The 25759-nt window shown below is 55.4% G+C and overlaps 1 protein-coding gene across 4 annotated transcripts in view; it reads left to right on the forward strand.

Moving 5' to 3' along the window:
* Positions 1 to 25759, forward strand: part of TMEM104 (transmembrane protein 104) — a 64238-nt gene that overhangs the window by 34602 nt on the left and 3877 nt on the right. For all 4 annotated transcript variants that reach the window (XM_055243611.2, XM_055243612.2, XM_063617152.1 and 1 more), the window contains one exon: positions 9667 to 9760. In XM_055243611.2, the coding sequence (XP_055099586.1) occupies positions 9667 to 9760 (94 nt within the window). The remainder of the gene's footprint in view (positions 1 to 9666; positions 9761 to 25759) is intronic.

A 25759-nucleotide genomic window follows, 5' to 3' on the forward strand; every position in this document is an offset into this window, starting at 1 on the left:
TCTCCGCTAGCCGGGCAGAGGGATGGGTCTTTCCTCCCGACCAGCCCCTGGTTGCTGAGCTCCTGCTGCATGGATTTGGTTTCTTTCCTCTGCTTTGTAGCTTGGTGGCCGCTTTAGAACACGCTGCTGGGACCTTCACTTTTGGCTCATGATTGCCTCTGCCTGGAGGCTCAGTGTCCTCCCGTCTTTGAGAAGAGCTGAAGATCTTCCGTCTCTCCACTCACTCATTCAGAATGAGGCTGCCAGCTTGGCGGGAGCAGCCGTGGTTTTTTACTGAAGAACATGGTGACCCAGTGACAAGGTGCATAGAGCTGGCCTCTAATGCACAAGGGGCACCCGCTTCTTTAGAGTCATCTAGGCATCAGCCGTCAGTTCTGTCTTCGGTCATCACCTGAATCTTTCAAACTTGGAGTCTATTCAGCAGGCATCTCCCAAGGACCTTCTAGTTGAGGGGTTTGGGAAGATCAGGGGGAGCCAGGAACAATGGGCCACGGTAACTTGTTCAAACAGTGCCTTATGGCAGGTGTTGGGCTGACACTAATCACTGCTGCAGAGAGGGACGTGCACTGAGGGAGGCAGCCAGCCTCCCCCTGTCCTCATCACTCACTCTGCACCAGGTACACAGTATTTGAGAATTGGCGGGGGCAAGATCGGCACTGTCTGTCATGCTTGGGTTGGTGTCTAGAACCCGACAGCCTGTCCTGGCACAAATGCCATCCCCTCCCAGTCTCTGGGTCAGCCCATTTCTGGGCTGGTCTTCAGGAGGGGCACTGCTCACCCTCTGCCCTGTTGAGAACATTTTAGGAAGCTCATCCTTACATAGTTCCTTGTGTAAGCGTGATCACCCGCAGAATTCGGACGACCTCCTCTAGATGGCATGGTGCCTCTCATCACAGAGTTTTGGCAAACAAGCTGTGACAGCGGTTCGTGGGATTGGGCGCACACAGGCTGCCGACATGGTTTCTGACACGGTTCCTGCTCTCTTTCTCTGGCAGACGTCTTCTGCATGGTGAATGATCCTTTGTGTTTGGTCGGGAAGAACTTGGACTGTCCTAAAGAGCATTTGTACTGTAGTTGAACTTGGGTGGAGGTCATGGAAGTCAAATAAGAATAGTACTGGGGCTGGGCACCGTGGCTTATGCCTGGAATCCTAGCACTTTGGGAGGCCAAGGAAGGCAGATTGCTCAAGCTCAGGAGTTTGAAACCAGCCTGGGCACTACGGTGAGACCCCGTCTCTACAAAAAATACGAAAATTAGCCAGGTGTGGTGGCACACGCCTGTAGACTCAGCTATTCGAGAGGCTGAGGTGAGAGGATTGCTTGAGCCTGGGAGGTCAAGGCTGCAGTGAGTCATGATCATGCCACTGCACTCCAGCCTGGGCAACAGAGCGAGACCTAGTCTCAAAAAACCAAAAAAAAAAAAACACATTTGGACCATAGTTGAACTTGGGTGGACCTCATGGAAGTCAAATAAGAATAGTAGAATAGTATTGGGGACCAAGCATGGTGGCTCAGGCCTATAATCCCAGCATTTTGGGAGGCCAAGACAGGCAGATCACTTGAGGTTGGGAGTTCATGACCAGCCTGGCCAACATGGTGAAATGTCATCTCTACTAAAGATACAAAAATTAGCAAAGCGTGGTGGCACACGCCTGTAGCCCCAGCTACCTGGGAGGCTGAGGCAGGACAATTGCTTGAGCCTGGGAGGTGGAGGTTGCCGGAAGCCAAGATCACACCTCTGCATTTCAGCCTGGGCGGCAGAGTGAGACTATCTCAAAAAAAGAAAAAAAAAAAGAATAGTATTGGGGCTAGGCATGGTGGCTCACGTCTGTAATCCTAGCACTTTGGGAGGCCAAGGCAGGAGGATCACTTGAGGCCAGGAGTTTGAGACCAGCCTGGGCAATATGGTGAGACCCTATCTCTGCAAAAAAAAAAAAAAAAAAAAAATTAGCAGAATGTGGTGGCATGATGCATCTGTAGTCCTAGCTACTCAGGAGGCTTAGGCGAGCAAATTGCTTGAGCCCAGGAGTTTGGGGCTGCAGTGAGCTATGATCGCACCACTGCACTCCAGCCTGGGTGACAGTGCCTCAAAAAAAAAAATAGTATTGACTTAACATTCTTTGGATGGAGCTCCTTGCTTGGCTTCAGGAGTGCTGCGTTCCCCCACCGAGATGTTTGGATGGGAATGATGACTTGGTGTGTGCTGACACGGGGTCAGGAAGCCGCACTCGTATCTGTTGAGTGTCTTCTGTGCACACGCAGCATGCTTTGAGGGGTTCAGGAACTTGAAAGCTCTTGCAGTTAGAAGGGACATCAGGATGCAAATCCTGCCCTAGCCACGTGACCCTGAAGCCTGTGGTCCTTCCGCTGACCCACACTGCCTCAGAACTCACCTTCCTGTGGGTGAATCCCCAGATACTGTAATTCAAGTTGAGAAAGTAAAAACTTCCAAACCAAAACGTTCACAGCCACTTGAGAAATAAAAATAGAATCCTTGAACGTTTCTTCACTACACTTCAAGGACATGTTGAAAGTTCACTTCCCATTTAGGGACGGGTTCATGCTGAGTTGCCATTAACCCCAATTAACTCTTAACCCCTTGTGCCCACCAAGAGCAACCCTGGAGTCTGGGGGATCCTTTCTTTTATCGCTTGAAATAACCTCCAGGATCAGGGAGCTCAGCTGTGCGATTTATGCACTCTGCCTCTGTCCAGATGAGCCCCCTGCACCCTCCTCACTCCAAGCCCGAGTGCTCCGTGGTCAGCCCCCACAGGTCTCTGTGCGTTTAAGGTAGCCCTATTCAGCCTTTCAAGGCTTGCTGCTGTACGAGAAGTGCCTCTGTCACCCCTGCTACCTTAACAGAGAAATCCCCATCAGCCCCCAGCCCTGGAGTGAGAAGGCTCGGGGTGGACCTGCTGGCCTCCTGTGTTGAAACTCCAGGAGCTGACAGCTGGAGTGAAGAGAAGGCTGCTGGTGCCTGAATTCTTGGCTCTAGAAACTCCATCTCACTACACCGTGGAAGCCAAAACCAAAAAAGCCTCATATTTTTAGAGGGAAAGAAATAAGCACGCACTTAGAGAACTGCCCACATGTAACCAACCAGTCCGCTGCCTCAGTAGCGTTCATGGGAGCCAGCGGTCACAGTGTCACTCCCCTGCCCCGCCCCCCTTCTTGCCACTCCAGGATGAGAACAAAAGCATCGCCTGTGTGCTTCCCTGGTCACTGCTGGCCGCTTCGGCCACTGGCATTTGTCTCCATGGGCCACTGCCCGCTTTTAAAGTCTCAGGAGGCAGGGCTGGGAGGGACCCTCCCCTGGGCATCAACAGTCAGCTGATGGCTGCCCTTCCAAGTGTTTTCTCTGTCACTTGGTACAGAGGGTAATTGTGTGTCACTCTTTGTCCCATGGGTTAGTTTTGGCGTGGAGTTGCTCAGAAAGTTCTTAGGACATTTGTCCTTTGTTGCAGCCCTCACTTCAGCCCCTCATTCTCCTGTCTCCCCTTTCTTGTGGGTTTTTTTGTTTTGTTTTGTTTTTTTGAGACAGGGTCTCGCTCTGTCACCCAGGCTGGAATGCAATGGCGCGATCTCAGCTTACCACAACCTCACTACAACCTCTGCCTCCCGGGTTCAAGCCATTCTCCTGCCTCAGCCTCCTGAGTAGCTGGGATTACAGGCACCTGCCATCACGCCTGGCTAATTTGTGTATTTTTAGTAGAGATGGGGTTTTGCCGTGTTGGCCAGGCTGGTCTTGAACTCCTGACCTCAGGTTATCTGCCCACCTTGGCCTCCCAAAGTGCTGGGATTACAGGTGTGAGCCACCATGCCCGGCCTCCTGTCTCCCCTTTCTACCAGGAAAGTAGCCCCTCTGTCCTCCTTCCCCTTTTTTGAGGGAACTGAGATGGAACTATGAGTGTTGTTGAATTTCATCAAAGTCTAAGTTCCAGTTGGAAGCTGCAGTCTGCTCTGTCTCCTTCCAGCCACAGGGAAGATGATGACCAGCAGCACTTGGGGTTTTAGTTTTGTCTTGTAAGCATTTTGGTTGGTGGCGGTGGATGACTATTAGGGACACTGACTCCACTGTCTCCAGAAAGTAGGGATGAAAAGGATCACTCCTTTGAAGAATTTGAGCTTCTTCACTTTAGGTGAAGATGTATTCTAAGACACCACCCCTCTGGGAGCCAAGCAGACTGAGAGTGGTCACAGTTCACCAGGGTCTGATCCCCTTCCTTGTGAAGATCTTGGAGATGCTGGTGATGGTGGGGAGCTGGGCACCCCAGGCCCCCTTCCTGTGGGGATCTTGGAGATTGCTGGTGATGGGGGGGAGTCGGGCACCCCAGGCCCTTCCTGGGTGCACTCTCTCCTTTATGGAGGGATGAATATCATTCTCCCTGAAGCCAGTGGGTAAACTCAGAGCCATGCTGTTTTGATTTGATGTGTGTTTCCTAAAATCATAACCTGTCGATTACTCAGCTGCATTGGGAAGAGTTATTCCCTGACTACGTGGTGTTTTAAGGCAGAGCAGGTGACTCTTGCCCACGTGCTGCTGGCTTTGCCAGGTCAGGCACTGCACCCCGCAGGAGGCATGGAAAACATGTATAAGGCAGGTTGGCAAGACTGGGGCTGCCCCTTCACCCACTCTACCAGGCACTCCCCCCCCAAATGCAGTACATCCTACAAAGCTCTCGTGAACATCCCACGTTTGAGAGCCTTCCTAGTTGCTGCGACAAACGAGGATGCAGTCCTTGCCCTCAAAGGGGTTACACTCTGCCGGGGACACAAAATCAACCCAAGAGAAAGCAGCGGTTCAGAGCCTACTGGAGTGAAGTCAGGTGGTATCAACTGTGTGTTGGTAATTCAGTCAAGAGCCCCCAGGGAGGATTAAAATAACTTGCAGAGGAGATTGGCACTTGAGCAGGGCTCAGAAGGTCACAGGGGAAGATTCTTTGCCAGCAAGAGGGTGAAGGCATGAGGTTGAAAATTTGGGGATGGGGTGTCAGAGAGGGGGACCTTCCTTTCTCCCTCTGCCGCTTTCTGGCTGTGTCACTGAACCTCTCCAGCCCCCCAGTTTCCTTATCAGTAAGATGAAAGCATCGTTACCTGCACCAGTGACCTTGCAGCGGGCCATGAGCATGAAATGAAACCGTGTGCGTTAGCACTTGGCAGAGCGTGGAGGGGCTGCAGCTTGGGCAGCGATGTTATCATAGAGCAGCTTTGATAGCACAGGGCAGGGCCGATCAAAGGACCAGTGGCTGGGAAGATGCAGCCTTGGGATTGGCTATGACAGATCTGCAGGCAGAGGTTGGGACCTGGAGACTGTACCACATGTTAAACAGGGTGTTTAATTTGAGATTGGCACCAAGTTTAAAATTTCTTTTTGTTTCTCTGACCAGCTAAACAGGCAGAGAAATTTGGGGATGGGGAGATAGTATCTACCCGCTTTACTTTTGTGCTCTGATGTTGACACCCTCACTCACACGCTCCTGTGTGGTGCAGTTAAACTAAGGACATAACACGTTGCCAGTCCTGGGCTCCTTTTGTATATGACACAGAAGCGCGCTGAGTTGGAGCCTTTCTTCTGTAAGTGCCGTGTGCTGTAGGGTTAGAACTGGAGAGGAGGGAGGCAGGTGGTGGACACGGCTCAGCCTCAGCAGGTGTGAGTTGAGCGTTCTTGGTTTAAAGATCCATTCTCAGAAGTAGCACAGCATTTGTTTCTCCCATTCCATGGCTGGCCAGCTGACTCTTCAGTCTGTTCCAAACCACTCCAAGAGGAAAGTGGAGGCTCCAGTTAGTGACTGAGCCTTTGGTACCCAGATTGCCTGGCTGCTCAAGCAAGCACAAGTGTCAGTACTTCCGGGTCCTCAGCAAAGCCATGTCCTGTCCAGGAAATCTCCAGGCACAGCACACAACAGGCCCCCGTGAGGCTGCAGGGTCTCTTCCCCACATCTTTGATTTCCTTCCTATCCAGAGGACAGAAGGCTGGGTTTGAGATTAGGCGCTTTCTTTACTCCCTACTGTGTGCTTAAATCTCATTTCTGGTGGCATCTGGAGAAACGGCTCCTCCCTGTCAGCCCCATCCTTAATGTGTGTGTAGGACTGGGCTCTGTCCTCTTGGGGGCGCTATTGGGAGCCTTGCCTTGCAAGAGGGCACTTCTGGCCTGGGAGACACACACTTCTGTGGTTTGAAGCCCCCCAGTTTGTGGTCATCTGTGTTAGCAGCCCCAGGAACCTAATGTAGAGAGCAAGGAAGGAGTCAGAGATTGCTGGAAGTCTGCAGCCTGGGCAACTGGAGGTGGGCAGTGCATGTAAGGGACACAGGAGGACAGGCAGCCCTGTTGAGCTGTAGACTGCAGAACGTTCTAAAAGAGCTATGGCTGAGCATTGCCTGCAGTGCCCTGGGAATGTGAGCCTCCTTCTCTCCATCAAGACTTCAGCAAGGCTGCTGTGGGGCCCCTGGTGTCATCTAAACTCACTGACCCAAAAAGAAAGAGGATCTGAACAGACCCATTTGTACCCTCCTGGGTCCGTCCCGGACTTTATTCCCCATGACCAGTTTGAAGATTTTATTAGAAATCAGAGTTTTCTTTTTTCATTTTTCATTTTTTTTTTTTTTTTTTTAGAAATGTGCTTGGCTGCAGCGACTCGTGTCTCTGCCTCCTGTAATGAGTTGGGCTACAAGAGCCCTTGAGCAGAGGCTGAGTCTGAGCTGATCAATGGCATTTGGAGGTTGGAAGATTGCTCAGGAGCCAGCTAATTTCTAATGTCATATGGGCTAGACTGGAAGACCCAAGAGAGTAGGCTGTCTCTTTTGGCTTTTTATCTCTCCTTTTTTTTTAAAAAGGAAAGAAAACACAAAGTGCCATGCTTGGCTGTTGAGCATTCAGAGATGGACGCTGCCCCTGCTAGACCATCTGGAGACAGGGGCTCTTGCTTCTCCCGCCCCGCTCCCTCCCCAAGACCTCAGCGGCCACACCGTGGCGTGGCAGCGCATGCCACTGCCTCTGTCCTCATGCTTTGTCACTCCGGATGCCTGCTCCTGCAGTTGCTGAGTTCTGGCTCTAACTAAATTGCAGACGACACCTGTTCCTTAATTAGCCCCAGCTCGCAGTCTGTGTCTTCATCTGGGTGCTCTCTGATGCGTGAGCTCGCAGCCCCACGGAAGGGCTGCTGTTTGGCAGTCTGTGCGTGTTTGCTGTGCCTAAGTGGGCCCTGAGCCTTCCCAAGCGTTAAGGTCGGTCTGTACTCCTGAGCATTAAACGAAAAAGAAGCCACATTCCAACCATCATCCATCTATGGATGTTGCAGCCATTGGCCAGATCTTCCAGAAGAGTCTTTCATTGCCGGTTCCCATGCTGAGGACAGACCTGCTGTCCCCAGAACTGGGTCTGGGAACAATAAGAGGGTGTGAACCCTCGTTTCGACTCCTCTAGAGTCATATTCCTGATCACTCAAGTGGCCCCTCACACATACCACTTACGATACCTTTCAGAGGTACATCTGATTAAATAGAGAGATGCTCTCAGCGGGCTGGGATTCATCCATACAGGGTTTTACAGAATGGAGCCTTTTGTGTCCTAGGATCTTGACAAGCATCTGCCGAGGACAGGGACAGAGATGGACAGGGCCCCTGGAGGACAGGACCCAGGCAGCCTGCAGGAGCATTCTCTGCCTGCCCTTGGGAGTGGTTCTCTTGTCTCTCTATTTTTATGGTGTAAAACCTTCTAAAAACCACTCTTTAGGTTTCTGAGATCAGATCTGACCTCCCACATAAGCCACCCCCAAGATCTCCAGCCCCCACAGCTGGAGGACCGTAATTTCAGCGGGAAGTCAGAGGCGAACCACCCAAACACCCGGGCACACCAGGAGTCCAGTTTCCAGCAGACCACAGTTACTTGGAAACATTTGTGGCAGGTGGCTCTGTGTTTATGCATTCTTCTACCTGACATCTCCCTCTTCATCCTTCAAAAGAGAAATTCATCAGTGGAAAGTTTCCCTGAAGTGGTAATTTTCCTAAATGACTTACTGATGGTGCTGCGTACAGACCTGCTCCGCCAGAGTCAACGTTCTGCATGCGTTACTGTGTCCCCAGCTCCTCTCCCTGGGCTGAGGGGACGGCGGAGGCTGTCCATTGCTTTTGTGAGGAGAGCCCTTTCCTCTGCCTTCCCCTGCCCCGCCGCATCCCTCAAGCCTGATAGAAAGACTTCTTTCCCCTCTCCTGAGTGGAAGCAGGGCCAGTTCTGATGCCCCCAGCAGGAAGCTTTTCTTTCCAAAGCCCTCCGTGCCTGTGACTGCCAGGTTGCCTTCTCTAGCCCAGCTAATTAGAGCCTTTCCTTAAGCAGCACTTCAGTCCTCCGCATCACTCATCCTCACAGTGATAATGGACTTGGATAAGAGGTCACAGCTTCTCCCACATCCTGCCCTCCTTATGGCCAGAGGTGGGGGGCGGGGGGGCGGGACGGGCTCAGCCCCTCCTTCTGCGGGGCTCCCACCTGCCAGTCACAGGGGCTGGCCGAGGGCTGAGCAGCTGTGATGGATTCACCATGACAGGCCGGAGCCCAACTCCCCGAGTGGGCCCGCTCCCCACATTCGTTCGGGCTTCTGAGCCGCCTGCCGCGCGTCTCTGGTGAGCGTCATTAGCATTAACATGATAAAATGGCACTGTGTAAATGTTAATAAGATCTGATGCCTCACGCTGCTTCCGAGTGGCAGATTGGAAATGGTACTATCATCTTAACTGCAATGAGCAGCTCTCAATTCCTCTACTCCCTGAGTAACCAATTTGGCATGGAAATCCTAACCTTCCCTACACTCCAGTCTCTGCTCTGTCACGTTTACCCCCATTTTCCTTTGCAAAGAAGGTTCCCATTTCCCACAGACCAGTTTTCTGAGACAGAGTTTGACTTTTGTTTTTTGAGTCAACACTTTCCCCTGTTCTCCAAAGAGAAACGAGAGGACCCATGCCCACCAGCACCCCCTTCTCTGCCTGGGTCCCATCCTCAGCCCAGAGCTTCTTTGCCCTGGTTTTCCTAGATGCAGCTCCTTTCCTTGGTCATCCCGGATACTTCCGAGGGGCCTGCCCTGGAAGCCAGGGGCTCTCGTTCTCCAGACTTCTCCTTCTCTCGAAGCCAAAAAACGTGGCCCATGCACATCCCGATCACTCCTCTCCAAGCCCTTCAGAAGAGGTGTCCTCTCCCGCCAGGCTTCGTCAGGGCTCCTGGGGCCCCTCCCCACTGTGTCCTTTCTTCCCAGTAAACTGAGAGTCAGAGACGTGGCTGGTGCTTCTTTTGGATCCTTTTTGCCATTATGTCTCTAGCCCATGCTCATGGGCAGTTCGAGGGTGGGCACGTCATGGATCTTCAATCTGTGTTTGCTGAAGAGAGCAGGATGCGTGGGGTCCCTGGAACAATACCTGGGCCCTGCCTAGGAGGCTCAGCATTGTCGGGACAGTACATGTGAGCAGCAGCAGGGAAGCATGGCTCTGCAGCTCTTGTTCCACCCGCAGCACGGGCCCTTACCCAAGGTGACCCCAGGGAGCCTCTTGCCAGTCCAGGTGTGCCCAAGTTAGGCCCAGCCTTAGCTATGGGTGGAGGCCACATGAACAGCAGCATCTTCCGCGTGCAGACGGTCTGCTGGTGCGGCCTGCACCCCCCTCACTCTTGTTTCCATCCCCCAGGCGATCTTCACTCTCCTCCTCGGACCGTTCACCTTCTTTGATGTCCAGAAGACCAAGTACCTGCAGATCCTGACCTCTCTGATGAGATGGATCGGTGAGTCTGAGAAACAGCTCGAGTCTCTGTGCTTTCTCCTCTCGTCCCTTCCCTCTTCTTTCGCGAGAGGCCACGCAGGGCCCCCAGCCGTAGCTGGAGTGTGGTGGTGGTTTCTATTGACTCAGGCCTGTCTGGTCCTCCCACCTTTCCAAAGGATAAGAAGGGGGCAGATACTCAGCTTGCCTTTTGCTGTTGGGGAAATTTAGCACCAAAACAAGATGATTTTTTCAAGGTCACATAGTATGGATGCAGCTGGGGCTAGAGCCCAGGACTGTTGATTCTAGGACCAGCTTCTTTGTCATACGACCATGCTGGGTGTCCACTGACCCAGAGGCTGGCAGCGGGGCTCCCAAAGGCCTGGGTTGGGCTGTGCCCTGCAGGGCACTAGAGCGGCGCGGCTCTGCGTTCTCATGAGTGTGCTATGTGGCATAACCATAAAAGCCAGCGGGCCATGGCAGCAGCCACTCTCTGCCTCTGGGTCTCTGGCCACCAGGGCATGAAAAGACACTCCCTCCACGGCATCTTCTAACTGACGGACACCACGCTGAGCGTGAGTGCCATTGTCCTCAGCTGCAGTGTGGGAGTCTGTTCCCCCAAACAGGTTGGTGGTTGGGGGCTGGTCTATTTCCGCCACACCATCCTGTCAGCCACCTCAGGGAAAGGGCCGGCTGCCGATCCACCTGGACGGAGGACAGGAGCAGGTGGGGCCCTTTGTGGCCAGCACGGCTTTGGGTGTCCGTTGGACCCCTCTTCTGCTCAATCTAAAAACAAAGAAGGCTGTTGCTGTTCTGAGAGAGGGGCCTGCACAGAGTGGCTGTGTCCAGGCTCCAGGAGCTTGCCTGCCTCTCAGCACAGAGGCACTTGGCTCTGGAGGAACCCAGGTTGGGGCGCCTCCTTCCTGACCACCTTCCCCAGCCCCCTTTCCCACTGCGCTCGCCCATTCTACCCTCATCCAGACTCTGGGAGTGCACGCTGATCCTGATTCCATGCCAGGACTCAGCAGTGGGTCATGGTCGCCGAGGACACTTTCTGATCTAAATGACTTCCAGCAGCTTGACATCTGCAATTCCCCTGGTTCCCCAGACTCAGGGGATGATGAGATGTCAGTGTAAGGAGGCTCTGTACACGGCAGTCTTGGCATCTTTAGTTGGAAGGGGCCACAGCAGTCAGGTAGCCCCGCCTCGCCCCTGTGGGAGCAGGCTGTACAGCACAGGGGACAGGATGGCCCAGAGCTCACGACTGGGTGAGGCTCCCACTCCACTCTGAGGGGTTGTATGTCAGTGCTGGAAAGGTTTTTCTTGTCTTGAGCCACGCTCACCAGTCTGTAACTTCTTTGCCCTCTTGGTTTGTCCTTGCAAGGAGATGAGAGCAGGATGGAGATGAGTTGTGAGGCCCCCACAGGGGCACATCATCTGGGCCGAGCCCGTCCTTGGCCGTCAAGCTGACACGAGGGAGCGGGAGGACACCTGTCCATCCCTGGACAGGGTGGAAGTCTGCATCTGCCCCATTCAGTCTGTCTGGTCACGTACTCACCAGTGAGTGCTGTTCCCAAATTGCACTCAGAAGTTCCAAAGCCCCAGGTTAAATTAACGTGACTACCTGGGGGAAGATGGGAATTGTTACTTAGAACCTGGGGATCCCACCAGCTCCAAGGATGGATTTAGAATGGAGCCTTTCTGGGTGCCAGGAGGGATTGTGTCCAGAAGTCGGAGTCAGCAGGGATCAGAAACACCAGGGCTCTGCCGTCCACCCTTCCTATTTCTCTGCTTATATGAAGTATTTGAGAGCTCTGGGTAAGGCCGAGTGGGTAAGACCTGGTGGTCTCAGAAGAAGGAGTTTTCTCAGTAAAGCAGGATTTGGAGAAAACTGTTCTCCCTCCTTGCCTTACTGGCCTAAGTCTGGTGCTCCAGCTCCTGTGGCTCCGTGCAGCCACATCTGTAGCCCCAAGGTCTGGCCCCTACCCTGTGTGGGACTGGCTGTACTTGATCTGCCCCTCAGCACTGGGGAGGGGGAAAGGGCCCCTTGGGTGCTGGCATGGAGAAAGCTGAGCTGATTCCCGTCCTTTCCCCTCGTCCAGGAGGACAGGAACAGGCTGGGGAGAGGTGGAGGGGACGCTCCTGCTTTAGCCAGCATGACAGCCCAAGAGGAGATGACACCCAGGATAGTGACAGTTAATGGCTTCCGAAGACCTCTGCACTTGTTTAGGGTAACAGATTCCTCCCCATGTCTGGGGAGCAATACATTTGTTGAAAGGGAGAAGATTGTAAAAAAGGAGAAGAGGAGGCTGAGGGCAAATAAAGAGCGATTGTCTCAGAGTAGGAGACCAGCTGTACCCCTGCATCAGTCAGAGGAGAAGCCAAATTCTGTGGCCAGCAGGGCCCCGGGGTCCTGGAAGGCGGCTGGGGACAGCCCGGGCCCCTTGCCATTCTGCTGTTGGAGACCCTACTTCCCCAGAGTCAGGCTCGCCGTAGACTTGGCTTTAGAAAATCAACTCCTGTTTCCCCCAGCCCCTTCCCACCCCCAGGTCTCCCACCCTGAGGCTCCTGGGGCCCTGCAGTGCTGCAGAACAGGTGACAGTGACCTCAAGAGAGGCTTTTGGCAGCATCAGGAGCCGGAGGTGGAGACCAGCTCGGGAAGATCCACAGCACTTGTTTTTTTCGTGGTGACATTGTTGTCTTAGCAAGTCATCTGCCTCTTTTCCTTTTGATCCAAGAGACAATCAAGTGTCAGGAGCCTCTCAGGCGAACCTTTTCTCCAGAGTGCTGCTGGGGGCGACAGCAAAGGCAGTGATTTTTTCTCCATGAGACACTCAGACCTCTGGGATTAAAAAGCAAACCTTTCTGTGGCACAGCCCTCTCGCCAGAAGAAAAATTACCCAGTTAAGTAAACTCTGAAGCGCAGCTGGGTCTAGGGTTCCATCCCCAACAGCCAGCACTGGAGCCAGCGGGGTGTTTTTCTTCCCAGTGCTGGCGGAAGGTGTGTTCCCCTTCCAGCCCCGGGCAGCAGCATGGCTCAGGAGGGGACGAAGGGGATGGAGGTCCCCCTGGAGCCACCAAACAAAACAAAACTGGCAGCCCCTTTTGTGGGAGGGACCCCACGAGGGCTTCTTGCCTCTGGGCCAAGCTCACCCCAGGCAGATTTTCGAGAACCACCCTAAAGGCAGTGACCTCAGAAGCCTATTTGTCCTCTCAAGTCTGTGCCAAGTTGTCAGTTCGCCACAAACTCCCTTTTCATTCGGTCTTAAAAGCAGCTGTGTGACCGAGTCCCACACAGCCCCCCTCCCTCCTTCCCACACTCCCGCCGCACCCCTTCCTCTCCCCTCTCCCCAGATGAGGCCATGCTTTCCCAATAACCAAGTGGGGAGCTCGGGGTTGGAAATAAGCTGGCTTGGGTTCCAGGAAGACAAAGGGGAAGAATAAGCACCAAAGGGACCGGAAAATCATAAATAAATGTGCTGAGCCGGAAACTTTCTTGGGCTTAATTAGGAATTAGTTCTGCCATCTGTTGAAACGAGGCTGGAGGAGACTGCAGGCCCTGGAGCTGTGCTGAGGAGCCTTCGGGCCAGCTCCTCTGAGGGGCTCTGCTCAGCTCTTCTCCCCTTTAGTAGCCTCGGAAGCCCGGTCGTTCTGCCAGAATGGCACTGAAAGGGTTAAATGGCCTTTGTGAATAGCCACTTGTCCAGGAAAACTCAAAGCATGGATGACGTGTGACAGTGTCTGTTCATTTCTTGTGCTCCCCAAATAAGTTCTGGGGAGACTGGGCTGGTCAGTGTGGGATGCCTGGGTGGCAGATACCTCTGAATCCACATGGGGAACGAAGGTCTTGGTGTGCTGTCCCCAGCAGTGAGGCTGTTGTTCAGGTCCTGGCAGACCTGACTGGCTCACCCCCAGGTGGCCACCGCAGATTCCTGAGCAATCAGGTCTCCGGTGGCTGCTCTGCCCCAGGTGGCGCACCTACTGGAGGTCACGCCGGACCTCCTTGCCTTGATCCCCCCGCCCCGTGTGGGACAGGTGGCGTTTACTCCCAATGTGCGCAGATGGATCGGGGCTTCTCCGCCAAGTTTCTTGTCTGTGCGGTGGCAGCGAGGCCTTGAATGGGACCGTGTTGTTAGCACAGCACCTGCACAGTGTGCAGAGGGGAGCCACAGTGAGCGTGACTGTCCTCAGCATCATCTTGGTCAGCCGCCACATCCCAAGAGTGGCCTCAAGATGAGCCTCTCTGGGGACTGGCCATGAGACTGGGGACATGACCTCAGCTACCTCAAGAGAGCATGGCACTGGGTGTCCACACTGGTGTCACGGTGAGATCTAGAAGCACCCAGGTTTGCTCTGTGCAGCCTCTCCTCTGCCACATCCCAGCTGTGGTGCCTGGAGAGGAGCCCTCTCTGCTCCGCCGCCCCCAGCATCTACTCCCACCCACTTTGAGGAAGCTCTGAGCTGGGAGAATGAAAGTCAGGCCAGTCTCACAGAGGGGCTGGGGCTCTAGCCTCTGCAGTCACAGGTAGACCGGGGATGCTGAGGGGAGACGCAGCACAGAGGATGTTCGTTGTGCTCAGAGGCCCAGCGCAGGGACTTCAGATCCCAAATCTGAGCACCTAAGCTGATGGCGGGAGGCTGCCCCCGCCCCGCCGCAGGGAGCTCTCGAGCTGAAGTAATGGCAGCTTCATTACTTCAGTCCCATTACCAACTTTCCCTGGCAGACGCCTGTAGACGCCTCCCATGAACAGCTGGCTCGGTGTGGGGCGTCCCATTTGGGGTTATTAAAATCCCGATCCTTTTTAACAAAGGCTGCCCTGGAGTACCACAGCCCTCCTCGGGCCTGGGCTGCCGAGGACCGCAGGGTTCCCTTCCCTCTGATTGTGTATGCAGAGCAGACGCTGCACACGCTCTTTTTGCATCTGTGTTCCCCTCAAAGTGGGTCAGACACCATCCTCTCCAGGCGTTTGTGGATGAACTTGAGCCTGCCTCATGAAGTTCTCGGCCCCGCTGTCTCCACCTCCCTCAGCAACTGCCCCAGATTTGTTTTCCAAGCTGACAGGGAGAGGTAGGACGTGGTGGTGGTGGTGGCAGGTGAGGCCCCCAGGAGGAAGCCATCACCTGGGGACATGAGGCTTTCCGGTGTTTACCTGTCCCCAAACCCATGACTGATCCCTGCAGACAGCCTCCCAGTAGGACTGCGCTGATCCGTCACCACCGGCAGCCAGTGGTCTCGTGTCTGGGCCATCTGGTGCCCACTGCTGCCAGCTTGGCATTGGAATTCCTCCACAGCCACTCAACTAGTGCCTCTCAGAGGTCCCAGAAGGACCCCCCAAAATGCCCCCTGTGCCTCCATCCAGACAGCCTCATGTGCCAGCACCACACCACCCTGCTGTCAGCAGCTCTGCACGGCCCAGGTCTCTGCGGCAGCCCTGCCCATCCTCCGACTGGGCCACTGTCCAGGGCTCTCCTGGGCTGTTCCGTGTCCAGCCATGACTGGTTACACTCCTAGTGGAGGGAATCTTGAAAAACCTTTTGTATATGTTTTGTTTTGGTCTTAATTTTATTCTTGGTTTTCTAGAAGTTCTTTTTGCAAATGCACAGAGGCCCATTTATAGGAGAGGAACCCAGTGTTTCTGTTTTAAGGTAAAGTGGGCAGTTAATGAACGCTTGCTGGCGAACAGCCAGCCATGTGCCGCCAAATGACTCCCTTCCTTAGCATCAGTCAGGACTGACCTGAGAGTTCACTTGGCCCCGAGCAAAGGGTGTTGCCCTTTCGGCCGCACCTCTCCTCTAAGCAGCCTTTGTTACCAGCTGCGATCTGTGTACGGCCGAGATGGGCAGATCCAGCTGCCAGACAAAGACTCCTGCAGTGCCCAGGAGGTCGGTGGCCCAGCTGTCCGGGCACTGACAAGGCAAAGAAACTAAGTCCCAGATCACTCGTGGTCGTGGGTCGAGTCTGGCCTGACGATGGTGACGGGCGTGGCCTCTGCAGAACTGGGCTTCACGTGGGAGGGTGAGTCTTAACCTTGCAGCAAGTCAGGCCGTTATATACACCTGCAGGGCTGCCACGGCCCACGGCAACCCTGGAGCTCCAGAGTTACGTTCAGACCCAGGAGGGGCCGCCCATCCTGGCTCGGTACCACCTCTCCTCATCTTCCTCACTCTCTCCTTCCCGTCTCTCTCTGCATCTAGCTGGCTGCTGGAGAGGAAAGGGCTGAGCAGCCTGCAGGAAAGGTGACAGCGCCTGAAATTTTATGTTTCCAATCTCCAGGAAGGAGATTAATCAGCCAGCAGCCAGAGGCCCTGCCTTGCCAATGATGGCACATTGAGCTTGCTCTGACAACTTAAGAATGAAAAATTGAGACCCTGCCCTCCCAGGCGCCACCTGCCAGGCTCCGAGGGTGTGGGGAAGTGGAAGGATGAAAGGCCAGAGCCCGTGATTTCTGACCGAAGGCTTGATTGCTCCAGAGGCTCAGACACTTGCCCTTCACCAGGCTGCCGCTGCCTCCTGCCACCCTGGGGAGAGGGGGACTCTGCTCTCAGTCCTTTGGGCTAAATAATTTAGCCACAGGATAGAACCTCGTCCTACAAAGCTGGTTGTTTCAGCTCTTTTCTCTTCTCCTGGGGTGAGGAGTGAACGAAGCTAGAATCCTCCAGAAAGCACAGGAGCTGGCCCACATGGGAAGATCAGTTGGCTTTAGAGTCCCTCCTTTCAGCAGAAACCCAAGTGCGTGGTGGGTGAGTTGCTAGGCAAAGCTGGCATATGCTGGATGCCCTACAGGTCTGAAATGAAAACCAGACCCAGGGTCGAGATGCTTTTGGTGCCTGGCACATCCGTGTGGGGGCCTCCCATAGTCCCCAAAGGGAACTCCTCCCAGGCAGAGCCCTCACCCACACCACAGCCCAAGTGCAGGTAGGTGCCACCCCAGGAAGGATGGGCCAGCTCAGGCTCCAAAGACCCTGTCTCCTTTAGCCCCTCCCAGAGAGGGCACATACCCGGAGGCCCCAGAGCTGGGGTAGTGGGGATTGCCTGGCCTCGAGGGGCCTTAAAAGATGCTGGTGGTGGTGGGGGTGGGCAGGGGCGTAAGAGGAGGAACTGAGGGTCACTCTGGTTGGCAGAGCAGGGGTAAGCAGCCTGTTGGGGTCCTCCTTGTCCCCCTTCCCATCCCTGACCCCCAGAGCCCCAAAGGTTAGCTGAGGCCAGTGATGAGGTGTTCCTGGCATCTGTTCTACAGCAGCTTGACCTGGCCAGGAAGGCGGGGTCACTAGTATCATCCAGTCCCCCTCGTTGGAGCACAAGGGGAGCTAGATGAGAACTCAGCGCTGACACAGTTTTTCCTGCTTGCCTGGGAACTGGGCTTTCAGCAGGGGCGGTGGGTTTCTGCAATGATAGAAGGCACGTGCAGCTTCCTGAGCGATTGCTGCGAGCCAGGTTTTACCAGCACGGCACTGCCCTGTCTCACTCCAACCCTTCAGCATCCCTACAGTCGTCTCCTTTTTTTTTTTTTTTTTTTTTTTTTTAAGACAGAGTCTCGGTCTGTCGCCCACGCTGGAGTGCAGCGGCACAATCTCGGCTCACTCCAACCTCCACCTCCTAGGCTCAAGTGATACTCCTGCCTCAGCTTTCCGAGTAGCTGGGATTACAGGCATGGGCCACCACGCCCAGCTAATTTTTGTATTTTTAGTAGAGATGGGTTTTCTCCATGTTGGCTAGGCTGGTCTCGAACTTCTGACCTCAGGTGATCCACCCACCTCGGCCTCCCAAAGTGGTGGGATTACAGGCATGAACCACCGTGCCTGGCCTCATCTGCATTTTTAAAGGTGATGAAACAGTTTGTCCCAAGGTTACACAGTTAAGTGGCAGATTCAGGAGCTGTGCCCAGTGTAACTTGGCCATTTCCAAGCCAGGACTGTGTCCTAGTGTCGCTCACACCTCTAGGCTGCAGGATCCTTGGGCTCTTCCACCTCCAGCCTGCAAATGTGGGTCTCCTTCTGCCGAAGTCAGTCCCATTATTTAAGGAACAAATGCCCAATCACGTCCCCCTGTTTTAGGGCCAAGAGGCTGGTCTCCAGTGGTTCTCTGCTCAGGCTGCTGTTGCTCACCCACCCCTTCCGATGGCCCAGCTAAAGCCAGAGAGCCCTGCAGCCTGGCACCTTCCAAGGGCTAAGTGGTGGTGAAGGAGGGAGCTGCCCCGCCTGGAGTGCTGGTGCCTGAGCTGGTGATGGGCCATTCGTTATCATTAGCCCCAGTATGTTGATTCTCTGCATGGAAAAGAGAGTGCCGCTCCCAGACAGCCGCCGTGACGCATGGCCTCCACCTCACAGTGTCACAGCCAGAGCACACATGGGGAGCAGGGAATGGCACGGGGCTTGGGGCGCCCTGGCCTTAGGGACATCTGGAGCCAGGTTCAGAGGTCAGAGAGTGTTGCGGGAGCAGCTCTCCAGGAAGCAGCCCTGCCAAGGCATAGCTCAGCACTGGCGTGTGGGAAAGGCCTGGGGGCCCATGCCTGGAGGAAGACCCCTCACCCTTGGTCCTCAGGGTCTTGGCTCTGAGTATGTGTGCACAACTCGGGCACCTAAAGGGATCAGGGAGGAATAGTGTGCTGCGTGCGGTCTGGCCCTAGTGGATGCGTGTCTTCATACTCCTCATCCCTTCCAGGCCCTGTAGAAAGGGATGAGCGGGCTGGGGGAGGGGGCTTCTGGGCAGGGACCGTTGGGCAGGGCCCTCTGTGGCTCCCCAGAGCCTCTGTTCCAGCTCACGCCCTTATGGAGATGTCCCTCTGATGGTGGCCCAGGACCACAGGCCAGTTCCATAGCACCCCAGACCCAGCCAGTGCCTCCCTCACCAGATCAGGCTGCCCTGGGGGTCACAGCCCGGGGGTCACTCTGAGCCCATTTGTCCTTGGGCTTTTCCAGAAGGATTGGTGCAGCGTCTCAGCTCCACCCTAGGTCTTCAGCATCCCCATGCAAATCAGGGCAGACGACAGGGTTAGAGTGAGGAGTCCTGGACCGAGGTTGGTGGCAGGAGGCGGAAATCTTTCAAATCCTTAGCATCTCAGGTGCTTCCCAGGTACGCACACATCCACACAGCCCACAGACCCCCAGCACAGGAAACCCCCACTGAGACACCCATAGAAATACAATGCCAGCCACCTGGGGAAGTTTTCAATTTTTAGTAGCGACATCTTGAAATTCAGTTCATTTTGATAAAATACTTAACATATCAAAAATATCTTTCAACATGTAATCATGAAAAAATGACGAGTGGGATACTTTACGTTCCTTTTCCACGCTAAGTCTTTTTTTTCCTTTTTGAGACAGAGTCTCGCTCTGTCACCCAGGGTGGAGTGCAGTGGCGCAATCTCAGCTCTCTGAAACTTCTGCCCTCTGGGTTCAAGCGATTCTCCTGCCTCAGCCTCCCTAGTAGCTGGGATTACAGGCACCCGCCACCACGTCCGGCTAATTTTTGTATTTTTAGTAAGGACTGGGTTTTGCCATGTTGGCCAGGCTGGTCTCAAACTCCTGGGCTCAAGTAATCCGCCCACCTCAGCACTGGGCCACACACCAAGTCTTTGAAACCCGGTGTGTTTTACACTTGAGCACACCTCAGTTTGAGCCAGCCACGTTCCAGTGCTCAGGAGCCTTGGCCTTGTGTGGCCCTGGTGGTCAGCACGGCTCTAGATGCTTCTCAGTGCTTCTCCGTCAGAGCCCAATGGGTTTGTTGCCACCTTCAGGGAGAGCATGGGCAGAAGAATTCAGGCTGCCCAGAAGTAGCCCTTGCTTAATTCCAGAGCCAGTCATGGGGATGAGGAAAACAGGAAGGCCACCAAGATGGACTCAGTGCCTCAGCATCGCATGCTCATGGGGAGAGGTTCATGTGTGACCCCAGAGCGGAGGTGGGGGCTCCTGGGAGGGCTCTTTCTGCTCCACCCCTCCCCGCCCAGGCCTGGAGAACTCTGGCCCCTGTGCACCAACTCCAGTGGTGCCTGGGAAGGTCACCCAACTCTCTCCAGCCCCACACAGACCCCAGCATTCTGTAAGGAAGGCGGAGTCCTGCCCAGGCCTCACATGGCTCAGAGACCAAGGCAGCGCTGCCTGGGAGGACCTGGAAGGAGCTCGTCCCTCTCCATACCTGCAGCTCAGCCAGCCCTTATGTTGATGCCCAAGAGTGTGTGTTCAGCACAGGAAGGAAGGGGCTGGCTACTGACCACTCTGATCTTTCTGTCCCTGCCCACAGAGACCCAAGAGAGGTGAGCTGGGGGTGCTGGTAGGATTCGCCGAACATGAGCATCAGGGCCCTGCGCCCCAACTCCAGACACCTACTCATCCCCCTCTGGCCCCAAGAACAAGTCACCTTCAGCTGCTACAAGGGCTTGGCCCAATCATGGCTTCATCCCTCCAATAAGGCCCCCTTGTTTCCCCAGGCCCCCAGGGTGAGGCTCCAGGAGGGCAGGGGTATTCTGAAAGGGAGGGAGAGATGTTGACTTTCATCCCCTTATAAACCAGCGCCAACTTTGCCGTTTGGCAGGTGTTCAGAGTGGGTGGGTTCACCTGTCCTCCTCCCTGCCAAGGAGAGAGGCCGTGAGGACAGACATGGAAGCAGTGCCTGCAGGGACTTCTTATCTGGCTCTTGCCAGGCTGAGGCTGTCTGGGGAAAGGCTGCTTCTCTTCGCTTCTCTTCTGACTGCTTTAGGAGCCTGAGGACTCGGGTGTTGTAAGAGCGTATCTTGATGTGAGATTGCTCCCTGACCGCCACGCTTGAGGTTGCGGCAGAGCCGATATTAACAAGAACCTTGGCTTGTTCAGATGCCCGTACACTGGATGTGCCTCCTGGCAGCCCAGTCTTTGTGTCAATTTTACTTCTAGCCCCCTCAGAAAGGGAAGGGAGGTGCCTTCTCTGACTGGCCTCTGGCAGCTCAGGACTCCAAGACAATGACTTCCTGTGCCTTCGCTCTGTCTTCCTCACTCCCTTCCCAGGTGTCAGTGTGCGAGGGAGGGGAGTGGCTGTGGCCCAGGTGAATCAGTGTGGCAAGGCCTGTGTGTGGAGCTGAGATCCACTATCAGGATGAGCCTGTGAGCAGCCAGCAGCCTTGGCAGGTGACCTCACGGGGCCTCGATGCGGCTCTGCCTATGGGTGTCCTCGGGGGCCCCCCTCGTCTCCACCCCGCATTGAGCTGCTCCTCCTAAACCGTGAGGAGTCACAGCAGCCACAGACCTATAGGGTCGGAACGGCCCCGAAAGGTCCTCCACGTCCCGTCTGACACCTGCTTCCCCTCTGGGACCCCCACCTCGTGGCCTCCTACCCTCAGGCTTGGCCGCCTCCCGCGACGGGGATCTCATCATGTACCCCACAGCTAGTGTGCCTGATAACCAGCCCGTTCTTTGGTTATAATTTGTCCCCTGTACCTTCCACCTGAACTCTGGTCCCCTGGACTCTGGGCTCCAGAAGGACAGGACCCCTGTCTCAGTGTGCTGTCCCCAGATGGCCAGCATAGTGCCCAGCACCCAGGGGAAACTCCGTCCATTGTTGTTGAATGAAGGAATGAACAGTCCAGTTGGGCCCATGCGTGACACAAGACAAATGCGGTGGCTTTTGCGTTGGCTTTTACTCAGATATTAAGAGAGAAGTCTCCTGCCTCCCCTTGTCACTTTGTAGCTGAGCCTTCCAAGGCCCAGCAGCCGCTTGTGTGACCTGTGTCCGCCTCCTCCTGTGTCCTCCCCTCTGCCTCCTCCCGGCTTCTCACTGCTGCTCTCCACCACTCAGAGCGGGACTCCCGGTGTGGAATTGTGGGTGGATGTGGACGCGGATGTTCTGGGCACTGCCTGTGATAGGCTCTTGGGGAACTGCAGGCCCTGCTGGGGGCTGACCCCCCTGCACATCTGACTGAAGTCCTGGGTGTCTGGTCCTTAGCCTGTCTGGGGAGCACTTTCTGCTCTGTCCCGCCTCTGCGCCCGTCTGGCCTCCCACGCAGCCTCCACGAGGTGGGCGCAGGCTGTCTTGGCGGCTGTGGCCGAGCCCCGGGTGTCGGTGTGGCTCTTGGAGCCCTGCTCCCCACCGCGCATCCTGGCAGAGTCTCCATAACCTGTCATCCTCGTTTCATCTTGATTTATGATCAGACCTAGTGAGTTTTTGGAGCAGCTGTCTCCCAGGGATGTGGCGATCAATCTAGGAGATGGCTGTTGAACTCCGCTCCTCCCCCAGCCAGGAGAGGCAGGGAGGAGCCAGACAAAGGGGTGGGGCCACAGGGGCCTCACCAGGTGGGCAATGGGGGTTAAGCCTCGGGCCATGGTCCCAGGACTCTGCAACATCAGGGCCCTGACCTCCCCTCCGTCCCTCCCTTCCTCCCTTCCTTCCTCCTTTTCCTTCCTTTTCTCCCTTCCCTCCCTTTCCTCCATCTCCCAGGGGAACTTGAGGTTCTAGATGGTGCAAGTTTCTTTTGAATTTGCTGGTTCGGAGACCAGGCTGGAACAGTTCCCTTCACTCTCCACTCCCAGGGGACGGATCCCAGCACCCACCTTCATATCCTCATGGTGGTACTGAACCGGAGTGCCCTGCCCCTTCCCCAGATAGCTGGGTTCACCTTCTGCCTCAACTGGGGCCATTTCCATTGGGAAGCTGGTGCTCACCCCTGTTTTGGGGGCGTGGCTCTTCTAGAACCACCTGCCTTTCCCATATGTGTTCCTCACCATGGCAGCCTCTCCCGCTCCTGGTGTGTGAGTGCCCTGAGTGCAGGTCGGGATTCATGGGTGAATGACCCACCTCTGCTGGGTGCGCACTCGGTCTGCTCAGCCCCAGAGCTGGTGGCGTCTCCATGCAGCCGAGCTGCCACACCGCTGGGTGAGCTTTTGACAGCAGCGCAGGGTGTGACCAAGAGGAGTTCACGAAGGCCCGCAAGGCCATGCAGCTGCACCTGCCCCTTCAGGTGTTTATCCTACTTTCCAATGCTCTGGAATCACCTCCCGAGAGCTTCTAGCATCTGCTTCTGACTCTTAGGCAGCAGCAAACATCCAGCCCATAAAGGTAGACTTGGTTTTTGCAAATAGACTTGTTTAAGACAATCAAAAGAACGAAATGGGTGACTAATCTGGGTAATCTAGGTAGTGGCATTACGAGGTGAAACTAATTCTGGCTAGAAGATCATGAAGTCGTTTTTTAAATCACCTATAGCCATGGCTTTGTTCTTTTTTTTTTTTTTTTTTTTTTTCGGTGGTGGAGTCTTGCTCTGTTGCCCAGGCTGGAGTGCAGTGGCACAATCTCAGCTCACTGCAACCTCTGCCTCTCAGGTTCAAGTGATTCTCCTACCTCAGCCTCCCGAGTAGCTGGGATTGCAGGTGCGTGCCACCAAGTCCAGCTAATTTTTAGTAGAGATGGGGTTTCACCATGTTGGCCAGGCTGGTCTCAAACTCCTGACCTCAGGTGATCCGCCTGCCTCGGCCTCCCAAAGTGCTGGGATTACAGGCGTGAGCCACCGTGCCCAGCCGCCATGGCTTTGTTCTAGCTGAAGGTTCTGAAGTTGTTCCACATCATTGTTGGTGTCAAAGGCGCCTCTTCCCAAGACAGCTGCTCTGGAGGACGCCAGCTAGAAGGTGTATATTTCAGGGGTGTGTGTGTGTGTGTACAGCTGTCTCATTTCTCTGGAAACCTACTTTGTAAATTGGTTTATTTACCATGAGGAAATCCCACAGTCGGCTGTAAGGAGAGCTGCCTTTCTTTGGAGATGTGAGTTTGGGGAGTTAGAGGAGCAGAGAAGCACCAGCTGTGTCCAGGGCAGGAAGGAGCAGTGGCAGGGATGCTCATATCCAGACAGCTGACCTCTTCCTGCCTTCTTGCCTGCTTGCTCACCAGACCCAGGGCCCAGGGCCGAGTGACAGCTAGAGGAATTCTCCACTTGCCTTTTTCTAAGTTCATGCCAGCCTTGGCCAGGGCCAAGTGCCAGGTCTCAAGGTGGTGCCTCAAGATGGCAGTGGCAGTGCAGGATTTGAATCTTGCCCTACAGCAGCTGCCCCCGTTGCCCTGACCCTTGTGCCCCACTTATGGTGGCAGAACAGTCTGCTGCAGCCTCCTGAATAACAAATCACCAGGTGCCCCTGAGCCCAGTCTGGCCTCTGTACCCCCACCCCATCCTGCTCAGCTCTGCTCTGTAGCCCTTTCTGGCTCACAGGGACTCTGCCTCCAGCCTGTCTGCTCTCTCCCCGGTACCCCTCCTGCACATCCCGCCCTGGCACAACTCCTGTGGGGTGGATCTCTCACATAGGCACTGCTGTGCACACCCTCCTCTACCCACCCTCAGAAATCTCTGGGGCAAGCAGATTGCTCAGGGTCCTGGGCTGTCCCACAGTTGTCCTGTGCCATCCACCCCCAGTGGGTGAAGCTGGAGGCAGCTCCCTGGGCTGAGACTGGAAGGAGGAACTAGGCCGCCGCTTCCGCTTGACTGACCAGGGTGGACGATTTGTGATGTTAGGGGAGGAGGAGTCCCCAGGCCCTCAGAGTCAGGAGTGGTGGGGACTGAAGCGGGCGGTGAGAGGCAGAAACAAATCATCTTCTTTACTGGCAATTGTCTCAGGCCGGTTTCCACGCTCCCCTCCTCCCCTCCTGCCCCCGACAGTGTCAGGCAGTTCTGATTAAAAGTAATAGATGAAGATTCCATCTCACTCCCAAGTGTCATTGTGGGAAAACATTGCCTGGTTTCCCGTGGGTCCCATCAGAACCACCTCTTCCTTCCAGGAGTCAGGGAGTGGGCCTGGCCCAAAGGGGACCATAGGGTACCCAGCCTCCCACCTGCAAAAGAGCCCTGGGGCTCTGCGGGGGCCCCCAGACAGGAGCCTCCGAGCTGTGAGCTGGCCTCTTTGGCCACTGCCCCTTCACACTTGCCTGTGCTGCTCACCAAGAAATGTCACGTGTCCCCGTGGGCTTCACCTGAGGGGTGAGGGCACAGGCTAGAGAGGATGTCAGATATGTTCTGAACAGAGAGAGCAGAGCTTGGTCAGCTTCAGAACAGACACGGACACCGGTGGTCTCCGTGTGTGAGTAGCTAACCGTGGTTCTGGGTAGCCCGGAGAGCAGAAGCGAGAGACACAGAAAGATCTAAGAGTGCCATCTCCTCAGCGCTGGAAACGCAGCCCCTTGTCCCTGCGGTGCGCAGGCTGCCTCTGGGGAGCTCAGCCTGGAGGGCGTGCTGTGAGCCCGTCTCCAGTGGCAGCCCAGAAGGAGGGTCCCCGTAAAGAGCTGCGAAGTGAAACCAGCCTGGTCTCCATCAGCAATGCCAGCTGTTTGCTCTGAACAGATAGGGCCACAGGCCCCCTTCCACTTCCACAGAGGGTCCCCTGTCCCCTAGCTGTGCTGCCAGGCCCAGGAAAACAGAGCCACATGCCACCTACCTCCAGCCTCGGTGTCAGCAGCCCAGGACTCAGCAGTCCGCAGCCTTGGTCCTTGGTGCTATTTCTGCCCTGGCGTGACCACTGGCAACTTCCTGCCTGCCCTCGGCCCCTAGGCACCCACCTGTCTGCCCAGGGCTCCCAGCCCTCCTGCCTGTCGGCCTCAGCTGTGTCTAGCAGATGCCCTCGGCCCAGGAGGACACCTCCTCCCAAACACTCCGTGCCCTTCTGCGTCTACCCCCCAGCTCTCCAGCCTCACATTCCTTAAACCAAGGGAGAGAGGGTGGCCCTGTGTCCTGACTCAGCCTGCTTCCTGCCAGGAAGCTGGCAGAGCCCCTGAGAGCCCTGGGGGTCTGATGAGGGAGCCAGGCAGTGCCTGCCCAGGACTGGCCCTCCTCTAAGAAGACAGAGTTGCTACCTCTGCAAAGCTGGACCACCCTGCCACTGGCCCCACTGCAGCCCTGTCCCCACATACCCAGGCCTCCTGCTCAGCAGGGAGAGGGGAGAACAGGACAGAGAGGGATGCGGGACCTTCCTCTGATGAGCAGCCACTGTTGAGCCACCCAAGAACAGGGCTGCATGAATGTGCATTTAATGACTCTTTCTCACGGGGCTCTAGTCCCCACAAAGCTGCCCCCCAGACCAG

This window comes from Symphalangus syndactylus, chromosome 14 (genome assembly GCF_028878055.3).
Source record: "Symphalangus syndactylus isolate Jambi chromosome 14, NHGRI_mSymSyn1-v2.1_pri, whole genome shotgun sequence".
NCBI classification, from domain to species: Eukaryota; Metazoa; Chordata; class Mammalia; order Primates; family Hylobatidae; genus Symphalangus; species Symphalangus syndactylus.